At 44.6% G+C, this 23,501-nt stretch overlaps 1 protein-coding gene across 1 annotated transcript in view; it reads right to left on the reverse strand.

Annotated features, from left to right (window-relative positions):
* Positions 1–23,501, reverse strand: part of GRK7 (G protein-coupled receptor kinase 7) — a 53,280-nt gene that overhangs the window by 16,678 nt on the left and 13,101 nt on the right. Inside the window, 2 exon segments of the mRNA XM_075547854.1 lie at positions 2,031–2,206; positions 4,030–4,077. Coding sequence (XP_075403969.1) covers positions 2,031–2,206; positions 4,030–4,077 — 224 coding nt within the window.

A 23,501-nucleotide genomic window follows, 5' to 3' on the forward strand; every position in this document is an offset into this window, starting at 1 on the left:
GATCCATCTTGAGCTCAATTTTGTATGTGGTGTTGTCCTATTTCATTCTTCTACAAATGGAAATTCCATTTTCCCAGGACCATTTGTGAAAGAGACCATTTCACTCCTAGTCGATGATTTCGGCCCCATTGTCAAAGATCAGCTGCCTATAGGGGATGGATTCTTTCTAGGTCCTCGGTTTTGTCCCATTGGTCTATGTATCTGTCACTGTTTTGCCTGCTCTGACTGTGTCGTATGTTTTGTAATCGGGAAATGAGAGGTCGCCCACTGTGTCCTCCTTCTTTAGTAGTGCCGTGCTTAATCTGTGCTTCTTTCCTTTCCATGGGTGATTAATTGTTCCATCTCATTAAAGAATGATACCTTTTTGCCAGTTTAGGTGCTTTTTATTTCCCCTTTGTACCTGACAGCGCTAAGACTTCAGCTCAATATTTCATTTCATTCTTTTCTCTTTAGTGTTTTACTGTGCTTTAGATGAACGGTTACTTAGCAACTTAGTGTGCCAATAAACCATTCATACACAAAATGTTTCCCAACATTGGCTGCCACCCCCACAATGTATCAGCACTTTTCCTGTTTCCTTCCTGGGCTCCGTGCTTCCATCCATCCTGTTTCCCTGTCCCTCTGTGTTGTCTCATCTGTAGTTTGGGGCAAATGTTGCCTTTGGTTTCTTTTGACTGCTCTAAGGAGCACATTCCTTATGGAAGTTGTTCGCTTTACAGACCTTATTATTTGGCTGAAAGGTGGCCTCCAGGAGTGTCTTGAGTTTCAGGTTAGAAGGTTGATGAAGTCAATCGTCTCAGAGGATCTTCTGCTTTCTTCCATACCAGTAAGTCTGGTCTTTTTTTTTTGCTTTTCCTTTTAATTTGAATTTTGTGCTACATGTTTACCCATTCTTATTGGGGACTCCTATTGTGGTTCTCATCAACATGAATAGTAGTGATTCCACCTAGTTAAGTTTAGGGGAGACAGTGGATCATGTGGGCCGTTGGTCCTTTGGACTAATTGCTTATTTGAATCTTTGACTTTTTTCACTCTTTTATTTCAGATGGGAAGAATTGCTTTTTAGATCACTACTCACCAGCTTTGATGGCCTGCATTTGGCTAAGTTCTTTAGAGAAGCAAAACCAATGGAGATTATACGTGTATAAGATTTAGAGCAAGGACATGGCTCACATAGATGGAGGGAGAGACAAGTTTTGAGCTGTAGGGTCATATGCCAGGCTAGACTCGACTTCTTCTGACATGTGAAACTGTAGGGACTGAGGAGTCCAATACCAGCAGGTCTGATGACAGGCTTTTGACTGCAGAGGTGAATGAATCCAAGGTTGAGAAGTAAGATGTGACACTGCTACTGACAGGCACACCTCTAGCTCGAGTCTAAAGGAGTAAAGGCTAATGAGCCAGATTGGTAAGGTAGAATTGGGATCATGATAGTTGGCGGGAGGAAGCATTTAAGAACGAGAGGAAAGCTGTATGTTTCATTGTTGTTGATACCCTGCACCCTGACTGACTAGTCTCCTCCCTGTGGCCCTTCTGAAAGGGGATGTTCAGTTCTCACTTCTAATTTTATTTTTTAGTGCATAATTTATTCACATGGTTCAAAGTTCAAAAGACAAAAGGATATATCATGAAAAGCTCATTTCATTACTGTTCCCAAGCACCACATTTTCTTCTTCAAAAGCAGCCTAAGTCTATGGATGCTTTGTAAGTTTTCCTCAAAATAGTCGCTGTAATATTGAATTCTGCCCGTGAGTGGTGATGACTATAAATGAGAACTATGCGATTAGTGTGAATGACAGCCTTTCTTTTCTCTTTCTCACACATGCTATGTTTATATTCCATTTTTCACATTAAAATATATCTTCTGTGCACAGCATTTGAAAGTGTTGGAAATGCTTACCCAAATAATTTAATGATAGAATGATAATAATAATATGTAATTATATGGGGTTGCCTTGAATCCAAAACATTCCCCTCCATCATTCTGGGGATAACGCTGACAAGAGTAACCTACTTGGCTATATGGTCACATATCCTTTGCTTCCTCTGTGAAGTTATCATGATAAAATTTGACCTCCTCTTTCAGGTTTTTTTGTTTTAGTTCCTCTTTGTTGATCTTTTCCTTGTAATCTTTGAATGGTGTCCTCCCAACAATCATTTCATAAATACTACATCCCATTGCAAACCAGTCTACAGGATAGGAATGCTGAAAGTGGACTTTGGGGCCAGGGCATGGTGCCCCAACAGGCTGAACTGGAAAAGCCAACAAACAATCCTTGAACTAACTACAAGCTTTTCTTTCTTGTTGTGTTTTGTTTGGTTTTTGTCATTGGTTTGTTGTTGTTTTGTTGTATACTGTTGCTTGGTTGTGCTCTGTCTTGTTTTTGTGCATGTTATTATCTCCACAGGTCTGTATAAATAAGATAGGCTGGATGAGCAATTGGAGGAGAAACCAACGGGACCGACAGTTCCGTGGGGACATGGGAGACGGGGAGGTGGGGGGAAAGGTAGTGGTGTCAATAAACCCAGGGACAAGGGAACAACAAGCGATCCAAATTGGTGGTGAGGAGGGTGTGGGAGGCCTTCTTGGGCATGATCGAGGGTAATGTAACTAAGAGGAATTGCTGAAACCCTGGTGGGGACTGAGCATGAGAGTGAGACAGGAAGGAAATCAAAGGAAATAGAGGAAAGAGCTGAGAGGCAGAGGGCATTTATAGAGGTCTAGATAAAAGCATGTACATATGCAAATATATTTATACATGAGGATGGGGAAATAGATCTATGTGCATATATTTATAAGGTTAGTGTTAAGGTAGCAGAGGGACACTGGACCTCCCCTCAAGTACTCTCTCAAAGCAAGAAAACTTTCTTCTATTAAATTGGCATTCTATGATGCTCACCTTCCTGACACAACCGCTAAAGACAAAGTGGGTGAACAACTAAATGTGGTGAAGAAAGCTGATAGTGCCCGGCTATCAAAAGAGATAGTGTCTGGGGTATTAAAGGCTTGAAGGTAAACAAGCGGCCATCTAGCTCAGAAGCAATAAAGCCCACATGGAAGAAGCACACAAGCCTGTGTGACCATGAGGTGCTGAAGGCACCAAAGTTATCAGGCATCAGGCATCAAAGAACAAGAAAATCATATCATTTTGTGCTCACCTCCCTGATAGGACTGCTGAAGACAAATGGGTGCATAAGCAAATGTGGCAAAGAAAGCTGATGGTACCTGGCTATCAAAAGATATGGTGTCTGGGGTCTTAAAGGCTTGATGGTAAACAAACGGCCATCTAGCTCAGAAGCAACAAAGCCCACATGGAAGAAGCACACCAGCCTGTGAGATCACAAGGTTTCAAGGGATCAGGTATCAGGCATCATCAGAACAAAAAATCATAGCATTGTGAATGAGTGGGGAGTGCGGAGTGGAGACCCAAAGCCCATTTGTAGGCCACTGGACATCCCCTCACAGAAGGGTCTTGGGGAGGAGACGGGACAGTCAGGGTGTGATGTAGCAATGATGAAAAGTACAATTTTCCTCTAGTTCCTAAATGTTTCTTCCCCCCTCCCCCCCCCAGTCATGATCTGAATCCTCCCTTGCAAGTCTGACTAGACCAGAGGATGTACACTGGTACAGATGGGAAATGGAAACACAGGGAAGCCAGGGTGGATGATCCCCTCAGGACCAGTGGTGTGAGTGGCAATACTGGGAGGGCATAGGGAGGGTGGGTTGGAAAGGAGGAATGTATTTCAAGGATTACGTGAGACCTCCTCCCTGGGGGATATACAACAGAAAAGTGGGAGAAGGGAGACATGGGACAGAGCAAGATATGACAAAATAATAATTTATAAATTATCAAGGGTTCATGAGGGAAGGGAGAGTGGGAAGGGAGGGGAAAAAGAGGACCTGATGCCAGGGGCTTAAGTGGAGAGCAAATGTTTTGAGAATGATGAGGGCAACGAATGTGCAAATGTGCTTTACACAGTTGATGTATGTATGGATTGTGATAGGAGTTGTATGAGCCCCTAATAAACATTTGAAAAAAAAAGAATTCCTGGAGCCATGTAACCATTGGTTCCAGCCTGTAGCACCCCACCCCCTCCAAAAAGAAAGCAAAAAACACAAAACTGGGCATAGCAAGCTTTATGTCACATACTTTGGACATGTTATCAGGAGGGAACAGTCCTTGGGAAAGACATCATGCTTAGAGAGTCGGCAAAAAAGAGGAAGAGTGTCAACAAGCTGGGCTGGCACAGTCGTTGCACCCACGGACCCAAGCAGCAATGCCTGAGTGAAGCACAAGACCACAAAGTGTTTCCTTCTGCTGCATATTAGGTCTATGAGTTGGAACGGACTTGACCGCACAGGAGAACACAAACATCGATACCAGTATCTGCTCCCTTCTTCCCTGTTAAGTGAATCATAAGTTGATTTGGAGTCATAACCGCTGTGATATTCCCTGATTTCTGTTGAGGCCAGAGGAGACCACATAACACAATCTAGCCAATGAGACGTAAAGGGGAATTGGCTGGGAGGACATTATAAAAGGTATATAACTGTAGTTGGTATTGAAATGGGAAAGTTCCTGACCCCTTGGCACCTCACCTTTAAGAAAAAAGTTCAAAATGATGTCTCTAAGACTCCTTAAAGCTCTTCTTCTGTTTTCTAGTCATAGCTAACAGAGAACTAAATGCACTTGATTTTAATATTTTCATTGGCTCAACAAATGTTTAATAGAGAGAACATCTCTTGTAGGAGCTCTGGTGGCCTAGTGGGTTATATATTGAGCTGCTAACCACCAGATCAGCAGTTCAAACCCACCAGCTGCTCCACAGTAGAAAGGTATAAAGTATATGTTTACATTGTTTTCACAGGAAGTAAAATCTCTTTTGGTAAAAGTATAATGCACAACCTTAGCAATAAAAATGTTAGTAAGTATTTTTAAACACCCTAAATTGATGATAATAAAAAATCAGTTCCTATTAAGTTTATTCCAATTTATGGCAATCAGTTTCAGAGTATAACTTCTTCATTTGATTTGTATAATTTGTTTTATGTTATAGCTGTTGAGAACATAAGGAGTCCTGGTGGTGTAGTGGGTTACAAATTGGGCTGCTAACCAGAAAGTGACCAGTTTGAAACCAACAGCCACTCTGAAGGAGAAAGATGAGGCAAAGGACTTGAATAGATGTTTATCTACAGAAGATATAAGAAGGGCTGGGAAATATGCGAAAAGGGGCTCAGCATCATTCTTTATTAGAGACCTGCTGCTGCCGGAGTGGATTCGGACTCATGGCAACCCCACGGGTTTCACAGCACATCTGTATCAGGGGCTTTCAGAATCAATTACCAGGCCTTTCTTGCCATCATTAGCCATCATGGATATTAGAGTGAAAATCACAATGAAAAATCTCAATTAGATACAACTCTACAACCACTAGGATGGGTATTCTTTTTAAAGGAGAGAAGAAAAATGGCAAGCTCTGTTGGGAATGTGGAGGAATTGGAAGCCTCAGACATGGTGGTAGGTGTGAACGATAGTGTAGCCACCCTGCAAAACAGACTGGCCACCGCGCAATACGTTGAACGTAGAATTACCATATAGTAGAGCTGTTCTACTCACTCCAGGGTTTATGCCCCAAAGAACTGAAACCAGTTATTCAAACAGAAGTTCAAAACAGCATGATGCATAATTACTATACGGTGGAAACAACTCAAATGGCTATCAACTGATGAATAGATAGACGAGATGTGGTACACACACACAATGCAATATTAGCCAGCCAAAGGAAGTAGCAAAGTATTAATCCTTCCTACAAGAGGAACGACCCTTAAAAACATTATGAAAGAAGACGTGTCAAATAATTCCATTTACATAAACTGCCTAGAACAGGTGAATTCACAGAGACAGAAAGCAGATCAGAGGTTGGCAGGTGCTTAGGAGAAGGCAGTGAGGAATGGCAGCTGACAGGGCCTGGGAGTCCTTCCTGAGTCATGAAAATGTTTGGGACACGGTGGAGGTGGTGGCTGTGTGACATGGTGGGTGCACTAAATGTGAGTCACTGAATGGTATACCTGGGAATAGTCACTTTTATGCTAGGTGGTTTTCACCTCTCTCTCTTTTTTTTTTTTTAGTGAGTGAGAGTGAGTGAGAGAGTGAGTGAGTGAGAGAGAGAGAGAGAGTGAGTGAGTTAGTGAGACAGTGAGTAAGAGAGTTAGTGGGAGGGTGAGTGAGTGAGAGAGTGAGAGTGAGTGAGTGAGTAAGAGAGTGAGTGAGTGAGTGAGTGAGTGAGTTAGTGAGTTAGTGGGATGGTTAGTGAGTGAGTTAGTGAGAGTGAGTGAGTGAGTGAGAGAGTTAGTGGGAGGGTGAGTGAGTGAGAGTGAGTTGAGGGAGTTAATGGGTGGGTGAGTGAGTGAGTGAGTGAGTGAGTGAGTGAGTGAGTGAGTGAGAGAGAGAGATAGATTTTCTCCTTTTCCTCAAAGTTGGATAGTTTAACTATTATGTGCCTTGGTGATTTCTTCTTGGGGTCCCGTCGTGCTGGTGTTCTTTCAGCCTCCTGGATGGTTGCTTGGTTGTCATTCATTAGGCTGGGGAAGTTTTCCTCCAAGAATTCTCTCACTATTGTTGCAGATTACTTCTTTGTTGTGTCTTCCTCCGGTAGGCCAATAATTCTAATGTTGTTCCGCTTCATAGCATCAGACATAGCTCTTAGGTTTTCTTCGGCTTCCCTGATGCTCTTATTAGATTTTTGTTCACGTTTATTAAAGTCTGCTTGGCTGTCCTCCAAGACACTGATGCGGTTCTCTGATTCCTCCAGTCGATTCTCAAGGAACATGATTTTGCTATTGTTTTTCGTTATTTCCTCCCTAAGCTCTTGTATTTCCCTTTGGTGTATGGCTTTTATCTCCTCTATCGTTTCATCCTTTTTCTGTATTGTTTCCCTCATATCCTGCATGACTCCAAGCAGCATTCTGAGAGTCTCTTTGTATGGCATCTCAATGTCTGCTTCTTCTATGTATGTTGCTATGTTCAGCACATCTTCTGCCTTTGTCTTTTGTTTCTCCTGTTTTTTCATTGAGGTTATTGGGGGTGATGGCTGTTTGCATTGAGTTGTTTTTGAGGGACCAGGTGCCATTTTCTAGTCGAGAGAGAGAGAGAGAGAGAGAGAGAGAGAGAGAGTTAGTGGAAGGGTGAGTGAGTGAGTTAGTGAGAGAGTGAGTGAGAGTGAGTGATTGAGTGAGTGAGTGAGTGAGAGAGTGTCACCTCAATTTTTTAAAAAGGTTGGAAAGTAAAGTATTTCAGCTCTTGATTAAATGATTTTTCCATGTTTACTTTTTTGCTTCAGGCCATATTTTTATGTATGCAGTGTCTATAATGTCTTATAACTGATAACTACAGTGGAGAAACAAAATGGAGGTCAAGCACTGATGAAGAGTACCTGACCTGCACAAGAAAATCCTGGAAGTGAGCAGGGTCTGCCAGACTGGGCATGCGTCAGCATGCCACTACTGTTCACACGGAACCCGGGGGTAGTTTGCAAGACCCCATGTTCCCATTTGCCCAGGACAGTCGTGCTGTCCTGGCATCCTGCCTAGTTTTATATTTTCCCTAAACAAAAAAATCCTTCTGTTGTTTCTGGGAAGATATAGCAAAAACATAACTCAAATCCAGTCCATTTTGACCCTCCTTTTCTGAATTGCTCCTCTCTACTAACATAAAGTCTCCTTCTCCCTGAGGTTGCTGGCTAATCTTTTGCTGTTATCAATTTGGTCCCATTTGGGTAGGAGGAGAGTAGAGAACATTAGAGGAGCATGATAAGGGCAGCTGCCTTTGACTAGTTAAATGAGCCTTCCGTCCGGCTTCCAGAAGTCTTACTCATCTCCTAGCCCGAGCCCAGGGACCTGCGCTGTGTCTCACACTCGGTGGACAATGACAAAGCATTTGCTAGACCAACAACAGTAAATACAGGAACATCTCCATTCTCTCTCCAACAAACACTTCTTGAACTCTCACCAAGTAGTGAATTCTAGGAATAAAAAGACTAGGATTTCGAGACTGGTAGAGATGGGAAGGTCCAACGTTAATCCAACAACGGAGGGCAAAAGATATCATGGGAGTGTGGAACAAGCACGAGGAGGTGGTGTCTGCATGTGTGTGTGTGTACTTCACTAAAGAGCTGACTCATGAGAGAAGGGTCTACCACAAAAAGCAGTCTGTCTAGGTAATAAGAGGTGGATTAAAGAAAATTGTGGGGTGTTTGTGGAGCTAAGAGGAATTTGGCATCGCTGTAGTATAGGATTTGAGAAAGACTAGACTTTCTAGTCCTGTAAAGAGTTACAGTCCTGGAAACTCACAGGAGGCAGCTCTGTTCTGTCCCATAGGGTCACTTGCTATGAGTCAGGATCAACTTGGTGGCAGTGAGAGCTGAGTGAGTCTATAGGATCGATGGCATGCAGTGGTGGAGAGGAGGCTGCAGGTGAGATATGGATGAAATTAAGAAACTGTATGCCAAGGAGGCAAGACCCATTTCCAGGCCCCTTACTTACTGCTTGCCTCCTCTTTTCTAAAGGCCAGAAAGCTAAAACGCTCCACCTGACAACCTTCTGTACATTTAAAAGGACCATGTTGTGTGAACTTTTAGGTTTATAAACATAGGATGGTGAGAGTTAGGGGAACAAAGAAGTAACTTGACCTGGAATTACATAAAAGATACAAAATAGATTAATGGCTCGAGAGAGGGGTCAGTAGGTGGACAGATATATCACAGATATGAATCTAGTAAACTGCTAATGGTATATGATGGACTATTGTTCAATGACACCAAAGAATGAAGTACTGACACACACCACAACAGGATGAACCTTGAAAGCATTGCACTCAGGGAATCCAGCAACCCCCTTAAGACCGTATACAGCATGATTCCATGTATTGTATGACGTTTTTTTATTGTATGAAATTTGAGAAGACCAATTCGTAGGACAGAAAGTAGATTACCAAGTCTCGGTAGGGTGGAGAGGGTGACCCTCAACAATACGGATTGGCACGGTGCCTGCAGAAATGCGCTCCAACAGAACACCAACGATGAGGATTATACCGGATCTGATAATGTTCCCTGTGTTGGGCCTAGAATTGCGGAGTCAGAACGGACTGGATGGAACCAACAAACCACAGCAGCATTATGAGATGGGGACTACAGAGGGGCTGCTACGGGCCGCAGAGTTCCCTGTGGAGTGATGGCGCTCTCTAAAATTAGACGGTGGTGAAATTTATACAACTCTGTGAATACATGAAAACTATTCTACTGTACACTTAAAGTGGATGAATTTTATTATCTTAACATTATACCCTAATAAAGCTATTAAAAATTAATAGGTATATAGGTTATGGGTATGTAGACACTTTCTGTGAAATTCTTCCAATTTAGTTGTAACTTTGAAAAAATTTTAAATAGAATGTTGAAGGAAAATAGGGGTAAGCCAGGTGAAACACGAAGGGAGCACAACAGAGCAGGAAAGCGGGGCAAAGCAAAGAAGCTTTCAAGGAATTCTGAAAATAGACTTTTGACTTGGGGGCAGAGCTTGGTACCTCTTCACACCCAATCAGAAAACATTCATAAGGGTCAGCAGACAGGCCTTGAGCTATTTATAGACTTTTCTTCTTCTTCTTCTTCTTCTTCTTCTTCTACTACTACTACTACTACTACTACTACTACTACTACTAGTACTACTAGTGCTACTACTACATCAACCTATATAAGATAGGCAGGATAAACAATCCTGAGGAGAAAACAAATGGACCAAGCAGCAAGGGGTGGGGGACAGGGGCATGGGAAAGGAGGAGATGGGGGTGGAGTAGGTTCGGGTGGGGGGGAAGGGAGGGAGGATTCACCAAACACAGGTACATACAAGAGAACAACAAGAGATCTAAAATTGATGACGAGGAGGGCGTAGAATGCCTGGTGGGGTCTGATCAAGTTCAATGTAGTCGAGAGGGACTATGGAGAGTTGAATGAAGATCCAACATGACAGTGGGACAGGAGGAAAGTAGAAGAAATAGAGGAAAGAACTAGGAGGCAAAAGACATTTATAAAGGTACAAATATAGGCATGAATATATATAAATGTATTAATATATAACTATAGGGATATAAGTCTGGGCATATATATTTATATGTTAACTATTAAGGAGCAGAGGAACATTGGGCTTCTACTCAAGCCCTCCCTCAATGCAAGAACTCTTTGTTTTAATACCTGGTATTCTGTGATGTAGGACATTATGAGGTTGGCTCTTGGTTCATGGGACACAAGGGACATTTGGGGGAAGCGAGATAAAGATCACAAGGAAGAACCAGAGCCTAATGAAAGCGGATCTATCTTCCTAGTTTCCTCTCAGCTCTGATTGCCATTGTTCAAACAGCTGCTTTGCCTGTGTTTCTAGGTGTGTCATTCAGATCTATGGCAGCTGCTCAGAAGAGAGATCTCACATCCACAGTACGGTGTTTCATTCAATTCCCAAAGTGGAAGGGCACCTTAGACTTAATGAGGTGCCCAGGGGGCACCACTGAAGAGAGAGGAAGGAATCAATTAAGGAAATGTAGGGAGGTGCATAAGACTTGTGGCCCAATACGATTACGTTTCTCAATGATATCCTTTGGTGTGAGCTGACTTTTGGCTGGGCTCAATTCAGAAGCCATGGGTTGTTAGTCTTGGAATATTTTTTCATGTAATTTCTTTTACCCTTGATCTTAAGCAAAAGGTCAAGAAGCTATTCTTATATAATGTCTTTTAATCATCTCCTTTGCATTTTCTCTCTTCTTTTTCTTTAAGTTTTATTGACATATAATTCACCTATCATACAGTTCAGTACTTTAGTCACATTAAGAAGAGTTGTACAATCATCACCACAATCAATTTAAGCATATTCTTTTTTCCTGTACTCATTAGCTCCCCACTTCCTGCCCCCGCTCCCCTGTCATAATCCCAAGAAACCATTAATCCAGGTACTATCTCTGTATATTTACCTATCTTGGATTTCATATACAGAAAATATATAAAAACAAAAGCTTAACAATGATAACAAAGCACAACAGAAAAATTGAAAAGAAAGCAGAAGATACTAAAACTAGAACAAATTTTAAATGGATCAAAAAGGAGATCAAATGATAAGGTGTTCCATTTCAATCTACCTGCACCTGCAGTAATCCACTTTGTGACATTCTCTGTGACAGCCCAAGCTACTCATTTCCTGGTCTATGGTCCCAGAGGACTCACCAGAGGCTTCATTCATGAGTATTCCCCCTTCACTTGTTTTTTTTTTTTAACTAAAACAACTTACAAGGGAGATTAAATGATAAGATATTGCATTTTAACCTATTTGCATCTGCCATAATAGCTTTTACAATGTTCTCTGTCTGATAACAGAGCTGTTCACATGCCTCAACTATAGTCGATGCACAACATCTAACTGGCGTTTAGACAATGGTAATTGCTAAGTTCGACTCAAGGACATTTCTTGTGAGCGTGTGTGTGTGTGTGTGTGTGTGTGTGTTGTCCTTCCAGCCAGCAAATTTCACAAGTGAGTACTAATATGAATTAAAATTCATAAATCAGCATGTTTGATAAACATCAATTGCTCAGGAAAATGTAACATAAAAATGGACAGTATGTTTTAAATTTATTTTTCACTTCAGTTTTATAATTATTTTGTATTATTATAGCACATGTTATTCTTATTAAATGAAGCTGTATTTCTTAGAAATTACATTAGTTATTAACCATGTTTTGTTTTTATTTCTATTAGTTTTTGTTATATGCAAAAATTAAAAATCCTTTGCTTAAAATTATTACATTAAAAATTATTACATTTTTTACTAAGGTTTTGTAATGAATTACTTTTAATTTTATGATGTTTTGTAAAATTTAGTAGAGACTAGTTTTTTATTTTAATGCACATAACTTAAATTAAAATGTATAATTAAATGCCATTTGTCATTTATAATCATTACTAAATTAGATGTCTTTTCAAAATCTTTTATTTATTATTTTAAAATTTAAAAAATCATTTTATTGGGAACTCTTACAGATATCATAACAACCATAATTCAATCTCATCAAGCAGTGTTGTACAATTGCTGCCACAGTCAGTTTCAAAGCACTTTCTTTCTTCTGGAACTCCGTCATATCAGCTCCCTTTTATCCCCCTCCCTCCCCCACCTTGCCCCCCAGGAACCCTTATTATTATTATTTTCCCTATAACAGTTTCCCCCGATATCTTACACTATCCAATATACCTATTCACATACAATTCTGTTGTGGCGTTATACAGTCACCAGTGCTATTGGCTCTCTATCCCCTCCTCTCCCTCACCACTCCCCATTCCTCCAGAACCGTTCCTTCTGTTACTGTTCCTGAAGGGTTATCTATCTTGGCTTCCATGTACCGAAAGGAACTTAAATGGTGCCCAGCTATTAAAAGATACAGCATCTGGGGTCTTAAAGGCTTGTAGTTAAACAAGCAGCCCTCCAGCAGGAAAGCAACAAAGTCCACATAGTGGAAGCACACCCGTCGTGTGATCATGAGGTGTTGATAGGAAGAGGTATCAGAAGTTAAAAAAAAATCAAAGCATTGTGAATGATGCGGAGTGCGGAGTGGGGACCCAGGGCCCATCTATGGGAAATTGGACATCCCCTTGCCAGTCAGGGTGCAGTGTAGCAATGATGAAACATACAATTTTCCTTTAGTTCTTGAATGTGTCCTCCCCCTCACTATCAGGATCCCAATTCTACCTTACAAATCTGGCTAGACCAGAGGATGTGCACTGGTACAGACAGGAACTGGAAACACAGGGAATCCAGGACAGACGAACCCTTCAGGACCAGCGGTGAGAGTGGCGGTACTGGGAGGGTGGAGGGAAAGTCGGGTAGAAGGGGGAAACTGACTACAAGGATCTACATATAACCTCCTCTCTGGGGGACGAGACGGACAGAGGACGGGTGAGAGGAGATGTTGGATGGTGCCAGATATGACAAAATAATAATAATTTATAAATTATCAAGGTTTCATGGGGGGGGGGATGGGAGGAAGGGGAAAAAGTGAGGAGCTGATACCAAGGGCTCAAGTAGAAAGCAAGTGTTTTGAAAATGATGATGGCACCATATGTACAAATGTGCTTGACACAATGGATGGATGGATTGTGATAAGAGTTGTACGAGCCCCCAATAAAATAATTTAAAAAAAGAAGTTAAAAAATAAGCAATCAAATCGATGTTAAGGGGGAGGGGTATAGTGGAGACCCAAAGCCCACCTGTAAAATAATTGGACAGTCCCTCTCTGAAGGACCTCACAGAGGGATGAAAAATCCAGGTGTGGTACAGCACTGGTGAAATATATAACTATCCTCTAGTTCTTTAATATTTCCTCCCCTTACTCTTACGGTTTTTATTTGTTATACCTCATTAATCATGTCAGATATATTTTTAAAGGCTCATTTCATATTTGAATCTGTGTTATTGGTTATTTGCTGAATTTCTTATCCAGTTTCTTTCATTTATAAAACAAACAAAAAAGATAATATGCCTTGTCAAATGTGGATTGTGAAACACATGCTATGAGGAAATAATGGGCCATTTTTATTGATTGCTTATTATATGCCAGCTACTTTCTCAAATAATTTATTTGAATCTCCCATGTAATCTCTTTAAAAACCCCATGAGATACTACTAATTTTCTCTCGAGTTTACAGATTTGAAAACTATGAACCACATCAAGTCAAATCTCAACCCAAGGTTGCCCCACCCAGGCTTATACACAGACGTGGACTTTTTCCATTTTGCCTGCACTTGTAAGCATTACATTTTCCTATCTCTGTGGTGGTACATGGCTTAGCACTGGGCTGCTAAATGCACGGTTGGTAGTTCAAACTCACCAGCTCTGTGGGAGAAACTGGGGCTGCCTGTCCCTGTAGTATGCTGCCATCAGGAGCAGTCTTACCTTGCTGTAGAGGGTTTCCCTGAGGAGCCCTGGTGGTGTTGTGGTTACGCATTGGCTGGGCAGTTCGAAACCACCAGTAGCAACTCGAGAGAAAGAGTGGGCTTTCTACTGCTGTCAAGATAGTCTTGGAAACCCGCGGTGGGTGGGAGGGCGCTGTGAGTCAGTATTGACTCAATGGCAGCAAGCAAAGTAATAGGGTTTCCCTGGTGGTTAGCACTGGGTTGCTAACAACAAGGTTTGCAGTTTGAAACCACTTAGCAGCCTTTGCTGGAGACAGTCTACTCCGCGGAGTTACAGTCTCAAAAACTCCCGGGCAGTGCTCTTCTGTCCTTGGAAGGCCACTGTGAGTCCAATCGCCTCGATGGCGGCGAGTTATTGGCTTGCTATGAGTCAGAACGACTCCACGGCAGTGGGTTTTGGTTTGGGCATTTTTTTAAGTGGAGGTAGGTTAAGTGGCTTTTTATTTTTAAAACCCCTGCAAGCTCCTTTCAGCATTTCCTTCCTTCCTTCCCACAAAGTCCCCTTCTTCCTCTTCCTCCCTGTCAAGTACTGCCTCCCCTGGTCTTAGTCCACTCTTAGTTAAGATGTTCTCTCTTTCCTACTGGCCCCTCCTTTCTTTGCTTTGCACCTCTGCTCATTGAGCTGGCTGGGCTGCAGCACAAAAGCTTCTGGAAGGTGGAAAGCCAAGCCTGTCTTGTGCTCTGGGACTGCCTGCTCCCTCTACAGGGAAGAAAGAAACTAAGAAGTGGAGCCGAGTCTTCACAGCGTCTCAGGCTCCTGGTTTAGTGAGAAGGGCACATTTGCAGAATAGCCTACATTTACCTCTAGGCTCTACAAACAAAAGACCAGCAATAGAATTTTGAAGGGCTTCACCTCCACGCAGAGAGGGGGTGTTTCACTGAGAAGAAAGGGCCCACAGGCTCCCGCCAGAGTCTAAGTACCCACATTCCACTGCAGCCTCCAGCTGAAAAAATTAATTGCCTGCCCTTTATGCCATTTGTCTTCTACTTGTGAACTGCCTCCTCAGATCAGGGTGGGAGGGGAGAGCTTGCGCCAAGCAGCATGGGGCAGGGATCCAACCACGCCGACCTCTCTCAGCTCCTGCTCTCTTTAACTCCCAACAGCCGGCTGAGCCTTCACGATGTCTCTTGGAGTCTCTGTAACTCAAATCTCCATGACCAGGGCTGAGGTGATGACTCACGTGTCCATGACAACAGAGCTCTTAGTGGGCTGTGTGTGGTTTGCTTTTTATCCCCTTCTTTGCTGTGTTTTGCCTTTGGTTTTATCATGCTCTGCGGTGGTCCCGCACAGTCAGCTCTGCGCAAAGAAAGCAAAGATGCTCCAGCCTCGCACCATAGTAAGCATCAGAGGGCCACAGTGGTGCACCCCCTCCCCCCCAACAAGTGGTCCATCTACCACAGATGGCACAAGGAGTGCCTAGTCCCATCAGGGCCACCTGCAGTTGTGCAGACTGTGACCCAGGTGGGCACCCTGCATGGGATTAGGATCAGGGTCAGTCTGGGCAGACACCCTTCTATTTAAGGCTCTGGCCATCAGACACTGCCTTCCAAGGAGCCTATAGCTCCTGTCGCTCTCCCTAGGACGGGGACTTGAGTGGCAGGGCCCAGGCTGGATGGGATCTGCCCTCTGAGTAGTCCCAATGGGCCGTCTGGACCGCAGTGGGCTGTGCCCTGGGCGGGGAAGGGGACGGAGCACACAAGTCACAGTTTATGAGTTTCACACATGCGTGAAAACGTGTGCCTCAAGGTCAAACCCGTAGACACACACAACCCTCGGTTCCCAGTCTGTCTGAGACGCTGACCCTGACATTTAAAAAGCTATCTTGAAACTACATGCCCGTGGCGCGCCGACCGGGCGGGTTGGCTTGGCAGCCCCGCGGGTGGAGGCAGCAGGACCCAGCTCTGCTTTTCCCTGTGGCGGGCGGAGCCTCGGCCCCGCTCCCCGCCAGCCTCCCACCCCCCCGCGGCCCCTCCGCAGCTCCTCACGAACGAACGCGATCCAGCCCAGCGGACGGCACAATCCAAACAGAAGAGGGAATCAGAATGTGCATCTTTTGTTTGCCGTGGCAGCAGAACTGTTGAGCAGAGGAGGAAAACACGCTGAGCTTAGCGCTCTCGGCTGTTTCCTGGGGCTCGCTCCTCCGAGGGGGGCCTGGCCGCTTTGTTCTCGTTCCCAGCCCCTCCTCTGCGCCTTTTAGCGGCGGCCTTTGCAGACCTCGGAGGAATGCGGCCTCAGGCTCACTCGGGGGACCGAGCGCCCAGGCTCCGCCCGGGTGCTGGGCCCGCGGCCACCCGGGCCTACTTGTCGCTGCCCGCCTGGCACCTGATCTGCCCCTGCCAGGGCTTCCTGGCTGGGGAGGGGCGGCCCACCAGCGACCGGCCTCCCGCGCTCTCTGACACCCTGGGGAAGGGAGCTGCCACAAGGGGTGCAAAAGGAGGGGGCCCTGCTCGTGGTCTGCAGCTGCACCGTGGGGGTAAAAGGCTCTGGCACTCCCAATTAGGAGCTGTCGACCCCGGCCAGGGACTCCATCGCGTTGAAACTCACACCTCGCTCCTCAGAGATTCTCAGAGAACGAACAGCGCTGGGGGCGAAAGCCACAAGACAGGTTGAGTGTCTCTCCTGTGGGCAGCATGTTGCAGCCTGCCAACAGCACCAGACCAGTGGCAGTTTTGCCCGCCTGCTGTGGGGGAGGCGTTCACGGCGGGCAGGCGAATCTAAGGCATGGCGAAGATGGCACGTGCTCTGGGCGCCATTTAAGTGGGTCCACTGCGCAGTTTCTATGATCCTCGTTCGGTCCAAAGATCTTCCTCAAGTACAGATCACCCGAGGCAAAGGGTGGGGGTGGCCGGGAAGGCAGGGGAGGAGGAGCGTAAGTCCAGGAGTAGCCCTAAGGGGGACACCAGGCAATGAGATTCCCAGACACTAGAAGAAAAGGCCTGGCTAGGTGGGGCGAGTTTTTCTGCTCCCACTGCCTCCTGTCTCAATGGCTGTTCATCTGGAGATGGGACTGTGTGGGTAGCATTCGGAAATTGCTCCCGGCGCCCCTTCCCCACAGTAAGCATCTGATTACCAGGCCACAGTTCCTCCAGGTCCTCCTGGCCAGCTCCACAGAAAGAAAACCCCACTGCAACGATCTAGTCATTGTCAGAGTTTGATTGTAAGATTCCTTCCGGCAAGCGTGGTCTTTGGCGCTTTCATTTTTCGGTGCCGCTACCCCACAGCTGGCGGAGCCGTGAAGCCACGGGGTCTTGAAGATGCGCACAGCAAGAATCACAAGTGAAACTTTGACAGAGGGGCGGGGTGAGGGTGCGGCTGCATGGAAACAAAGCAACTGGGTGTGCCTGCCAGGTGCTGCCAGGAAAGGGCTGCTCCCTAGTCCACTGCCTTGCAGGGGGTGGGGCGGGGGCTGCTGGCTTTTAATGCCTCTTGGAGAATAAAGCACAGCCACCAAGGAGCACTCGAGGAGCTAGGAGAAACTGAGACTAAGGAACTGAAGGTCTGGTGCTAGGCTTCCTATAGACTAATCATAGCAGACGTTTATTGAGGGCCTTCCAAGTGGCCTTTTGCTAAGGCATTTATGTACATTGTTTCTTAATCCTTTTCATGCACAGGGAGAAGCCTGGCTTGCCATGGCCATGTGCAAGGCTTTACAGGCAGCCTAGGTTTAGTTTCTGTGCCAGCTCCAAATGGCAGGGTGTGGCGGCAGCCTTGGGAGCGCCCAGCCTGGGCAGCTGTCCACAACAGCCATCCTCAGTGGCTCATCTGTCCATTTTGCTATCCTGAGGATCATATTTCATCAGCTTAAGATGCTCTGAATGGATGCTCTGAGCTTCAGACATGTAATGGAACCATATTAAATGATGTGACAACGTTTGGTTCCTGGACTGCATCATCTCCCATGACAGCTTCCTCCTCTCCCATCTTCCAAGCCTCCTGGTGCTCTCTCCCCTTTCTCCCACAACTCCACTGAACAATGTGCTGCCCCTACCCTAGGGTCCAAATGCCCTGCTTCTCCCTGCTCCCTTCACTCTTATTCCAACTCCTTTTCTGGACCATCCTTCCACTTTTCTGCTTGAAAGCCTTCACTGGTTTTCCTGTGGCCCTGATCGTGAGCTTAAATGCCCTTGTCTGATTCCTCAGGATCTTCCATCCTAGACCTCTGCTAGGATCTTTAGCTATATCCTTTGTCACACCTCCCACTCAAGACTCCATGCTCCAGGCAACTGCAGAGCCACTTTGCTCTGTGAGTGTGCACCCCTCTCTTACCAGGCCTTTACCTAAGCTCGGCTTTCTCAGCCTCAGTACTAAGGACATTGCAAGCAGGCCCAATGGATGGGTGTAGGATGTGTAGCAGTACTCCTGCCCTTTGCCCACTAGTTGCCAGTAGCATGTCCCTGGTCATGACAACCAAAAGTCTTGCCAAATGTCCCTGGGAGACAAAACCATCACCAGTTGAAAACTGACTTATGCCGATCCCTTTGCTAAATCCACGCTTCTCCTTCCTCTTCATCTGCCCTGCTTCTAACGTTTAAGTCCCAGCTTGGTCATCATTTTATTCTGAAAGGCTTTCCTTACTTCCATGTCAGTCTGGATGTCCTTCTTATGTAACCAGGATTAGATAAATCTGATCATACTCCATTGTTGATGTACTTGGTCTTTTCTACCTCCTGGGTTTTTATAAAGAGAGGGATATGTTTCCCTGGTTCCCTTTTTTTTTTAATACCTGGAGAATGGAGGTATAGTGGGTTATGACTTGGGCTGTTAACTGCAAAGTCATCAGTTCAAACCCACCAACTACTTTGTGGGAGAAAGACAAGGCTTTCCACTCCCATAAATATTCACAGCTGAGGAAACCCACAGGGTTTCCAGAGTTAAATGCAAAAGAGGCAAATATTATTGTATACACAATCCTGCAGTGGTGGTGATCTGTGAATTGATGCTTGGATAGACAAGATCAGGACCTTAGTTCCAGGAGACACTAAGGCCAACTGGACATAATTCACAAAGACAATGTTCTACACCTTACTTTGGTGAGTAGCTACCGGGGACATGACTTAAAAGTTCAAGAGCAGCAAATAGAACTATGTACTCATATCTGTATGTTAAGAATCAAGGTTGCAAATGAACATTGGGCCTCGACTCAAGTACTCCCTCAACACAAGAACACTTTATTGTAATAATCCAGCATTCTGTGATGCTCACCTTCCCAACATGATCACTGAAGACAAAATGGTTGCATAAGCAAATCTGGTGAAGAAAGCTGATGGTGCCTGGCTAGCAAAAGATATAGAGTCTGGGGTCTTTTTCTGTGTGTGTGTGTGTGTGTGTGTGTGTGTGTGTGTGTGTTAAAAGATCATTTTATTGGGGTCGAGTCTGGGGTCTTAAAGGCTTGAAGATAAACAAACTATCTAGCTGAGAAGCAACAAAGCCCACATGGAAGAAGCACACCAGCCTGTGTGATCATGAGGTGTCAATGGGATCAGGGATCAGGCATCTAAGACCCAGAACAAATCATACCCAAGGTGAACGGGGGTCAGGGAGCATGGAGTGAAGACCCAATGCCCATCTGTAGACAATTGGACATCTCCTCACAGAGGGGCCACAGGGAAGAGATGAGCCAGTCAGGGTGCAGTATCGCACCGATGAAACACACCACTTTCTAATTCTTTGGTGCTCCTTCCCCCCACTATCATGACCTCAATTCTACCTTGGAAATCAGACTAGACACTGCTACAGAGAAGAGCCCTCAACCCAGGAAATTCAGGACAGATAAACCCCTCAGGGCCAACCATGAGAGTAGAGATACCAGGCAGATTAGGGGAGGGTCGGGGAGAAAGGGAGAATCAATCACAAAGATCAATCTATAACCCCCTGCCAGGGGCATGAACAACAGAAAAGTGGGTGAGGGGCTATGGAGGATGATGTAAGATATGAAAATAATAATCTATAACTAATCAAGGGTTTGTGAGGAAGGGTTTGTGAGGAAGGGTGGGTGGGGGAGGGAAGGGGAAGAAATGGGTATCTGATATCAGGGGCTCAAGGGGGAAGAGAATGCTTTGAAAATGATGATGGCAGCATATGTGCAAATGTGCTTGACACATAGATTAATGTATGGATTGTGATAAGAGATGAAGAGCCCCCAATATAAGTATTTAATAATAATAATAAGTTCATGAGCAGCCATCTTAGGTTCAACCACTGGTCTCCCTCAGTCTGGAGTAAGGATTGGTGATAAAAATTGAAAAGCACATGGAAAAAATTAGTCTGATGGACAAATGAACCACACAAAGATCACTCTTCACAACCCTGAGACTAGAAGAACTAGATGGTGCCCTGCTACCACCACCAACTGCTCTGCCACGAATCACATTAGATGATCCTGGATGAAGGGGAAGAAAACTGTGGAACTCAAACTCATGAAGAGGCCAAGCTTACTGGTCTGATAACTGGTGGGGCCCCCATGACTATGGTCCAAGTCTTGTGTTGAACTCATTCCTGTGTTAATAATAATTAATCATTTAAGTTCAAGAGGACATCATTGACCCAAAGACAAATGTCAGAAGGTTAGGAAATGTTTACAAATGATAGCCAGGCACCATCCTGTTCTGCTCTCATGGTAAAAGAGGTAGTTGTTCATGGGGCAATTAGCCACATTCCATCTCTTCCTTTTATTCCTGACTCTTTTCTGTTGCTCCAGCCAGACACCAACTGCTCTCTTTTGAAAGCCACTTGCAAACTTTTACGTCCCCAGTCACAAGGCAATAAACTAGGAGGTAAAACCAAAGCACTAAACACATTCTTAGGCCAATTAACTGTAGTACTCCATTAACCTGTGTCCCTAAGTCTCCAAACAGAACTTTGGCCAAATCAATTTTTTAATTTGTAATTAAAATAGCAGTAATAAAAATAGTTGGCTGTACAAACCTGCCTTTAACTAATGCGATATTTTGCGATATTTCTGGCACGTTTAGCCTCTCTGTTTCTCCCCTCCCATCCACCCCAAGAAACCACTGATAAGCTTTGCTCTCTACACTTGCCTTTTCTTGTCCTTTTTCATATAACTAAAATTATTCAATATTTGTCCCTCTGTGCTTGATTTATTCACTCAGCAAGCTCCATCTATATGGTAGCATGTATTAAAACTTCATTTATCCTGCCAAGTAGTATTATACTATATATATGGTCCACATTTTGACTATCCAGTCATCTGTTAATGGGAATTTAAGTTGATTCCACCCTTTGCCTATTGTGGTTAGCATTGCAGTGAATATCGGTGTACAGGACTCTGAAACTAATTATGTTACTTCTGTCCCATAAGAACCCTGACTGATAGTCCAGTAAATCATGATAACTTAGTCCATATGTCATTTTATTGAATTTATAATGAGCTTTTTCCTTCAAATAAGTCAAAAATATGTTGTAGAGTCAAATCCTTAGACAGTATGGATGCCTGATATGACACAGGGCTGACAAGAATCAGAGGTAAAGCTGGGACAAAACCCAGAGCTCCTGCCCTGTAGGAGAGGGCTCCAAAACATCTCTGTCCCTAACTGATCAGAGCACACAGGAGCAGATGAAGGAGGAGGAGGAAAGAGTGGAGCACATCCTCACCCACAAGGCCTTGGGGACGATGACCCGAATTAGAGCAGCCAATCCACAGAGAGGACCACATGGCCAGCCCCACTATGAGACATGACGCCCTTCACTGACCCATACCCCTACAGGGGACAATACTGGAGACAGTGTGGGAATTGTACCCGGTCTGATCCCTCCACACTGAGGCAAAACACTAAGGGGGTGCAACAGAAGAGCAAAGGAATGGAGCAGCGAGGTCCCCAGGGAATGCTGAAGGTGGACTTTGGGGCCAGGGCATTGTGACCCAACAGACTGGACTGGGAAACCTTCCTAAAGGCCAACAAACAATCCTTGAACTAACTACAAGCTTTTCTTTCTTGCTGTGTTTTGGGGGTTTTTTTGGTGTCATTGGTTTGTTTTTGTTGTTGTTTTGTTGTATATTATTGCTTAGTTTTGCTCGGTCTGTTTTTGTGCATGGTACTATCTCCACAGGTCTGTCTAAATGAATGAATGAACAATGATGAACAATCTGGAGGAGAAAACAATGGGACCGACAGTTCCAGGGGACATGGGAGAAGGGGAGGTGGGGGGAAAGGAAGTGGTGATAACAAACCCAGGGACAAAGGAACAACAAGTGATCCAAATCAGTGGTGAGGAGGGCATAGGAGGCCTGTTAGGGAGTGATCAAGGGTAATGTAAGCAAGAGGAATTACTGAAACCCAAATTAAGACTGAGCATGATAGTGGGACAAGAGGAAAGTCAAAGGAAATAGAGGAAAGAGCTAGGAGGCAAAGGGCATTTATAGAGGGCTAAATAAAGGCATGTACATATGCGAATATATCTATATATGAGGATGGGGAAATAGATCTATGTGCATATATTTATAGGTTTAGTATTATGGTAGTAGGTTGACATTGGGCCTCCACTCAAGTACTCCCTCAGTGCAAGAATACTTTCTTCTATTAAATTGGTATTCTATGATGCTCACCTTCCCGACACAACCACTGAAGACCAAGCGGGTGCATAAGCAAATGTGGTGAAGAAAGCTGATAGTGCGTGGCTATCAAAAGATATAGCATCTGGGATCTTAAAGGCTTGAAGGAAAACAAGCGACCATCTAGTTCAGAAGCAACAAAGCCCACATGGAAGAAGCACACCAGCCTGTGTGATCATGAGGTGCCAAAGGGATCAGTTATCAGCCATCAAAGAACAAAAAATCAGATCATTGTGTCCTTATCTTCCTGATAAGATTGCATGAGGGAGAGGGGAGTGAGGAGGGAGGGGAAAATGAGGAGCTGATACCAAGGGCTCAAGTAGAAAGCAGGTATTTTGAGAATGATGATGGCAACATGTACAGGTATGCTTGACACAATTGATGCATGTGTGGATTGTGATAAAGTTGTATGAGCCCCTAATAAAATAACTTTTTAAAATCTATTTCCCTCTGCCTGTGTTTGTCTCCATTTTTCTCTAGGCCAGGCAGAGCCTTCCTGCTCCTTTCTTCCCTCAGGGACCAGCTGTCAGGGGATCCCCAGATTCTAACTGTGATGCTGGCCTCCTCCTCCCCACTGCAGAGGAGAACCGTGGTTCAGAGAAGATCTGAGTCTTGTGGGTGCCCCGGTGAGAAGCCAGAGGGAATGAGCTCTGGACATAGGACTGCTCAGAGCTCTGGGCCTCATTCCTGCATGCCTGGATCATGGCAGCAGCTGCTTGCTAGGCTCCTTCCTTCCTTCTTCCGTTCATCTCCTATAGAGCAACAGTCATCTTCCTGAAGAATCACTTTGGCCATGCCACTTTCCTGTTGAAAACCCTTCTACATTGAGCGAAATCAGTGAATCACAAAAGGGCAATTATTATAGGAAACCACTGTTAGAAAAATCAAGAAAACACTTTCATACTAAAAGAAACCTTTTTTGATGGTT

This window comes from Tenrec ecaudatus, chromosome 4 (assembly GCF_050624435.1).
Source record: "Tenrec ecaudatus isolate mTenEca1 chromosome 4, mTenEca1.hap1, whole genome shotgun sequence".
Lineage (NCBI taxonomy): Eukaryota > Metazoa > Chordata > Mammalia > Afrosoricida > Tenrecidae > Tenrec > Tenrec ecaudatus.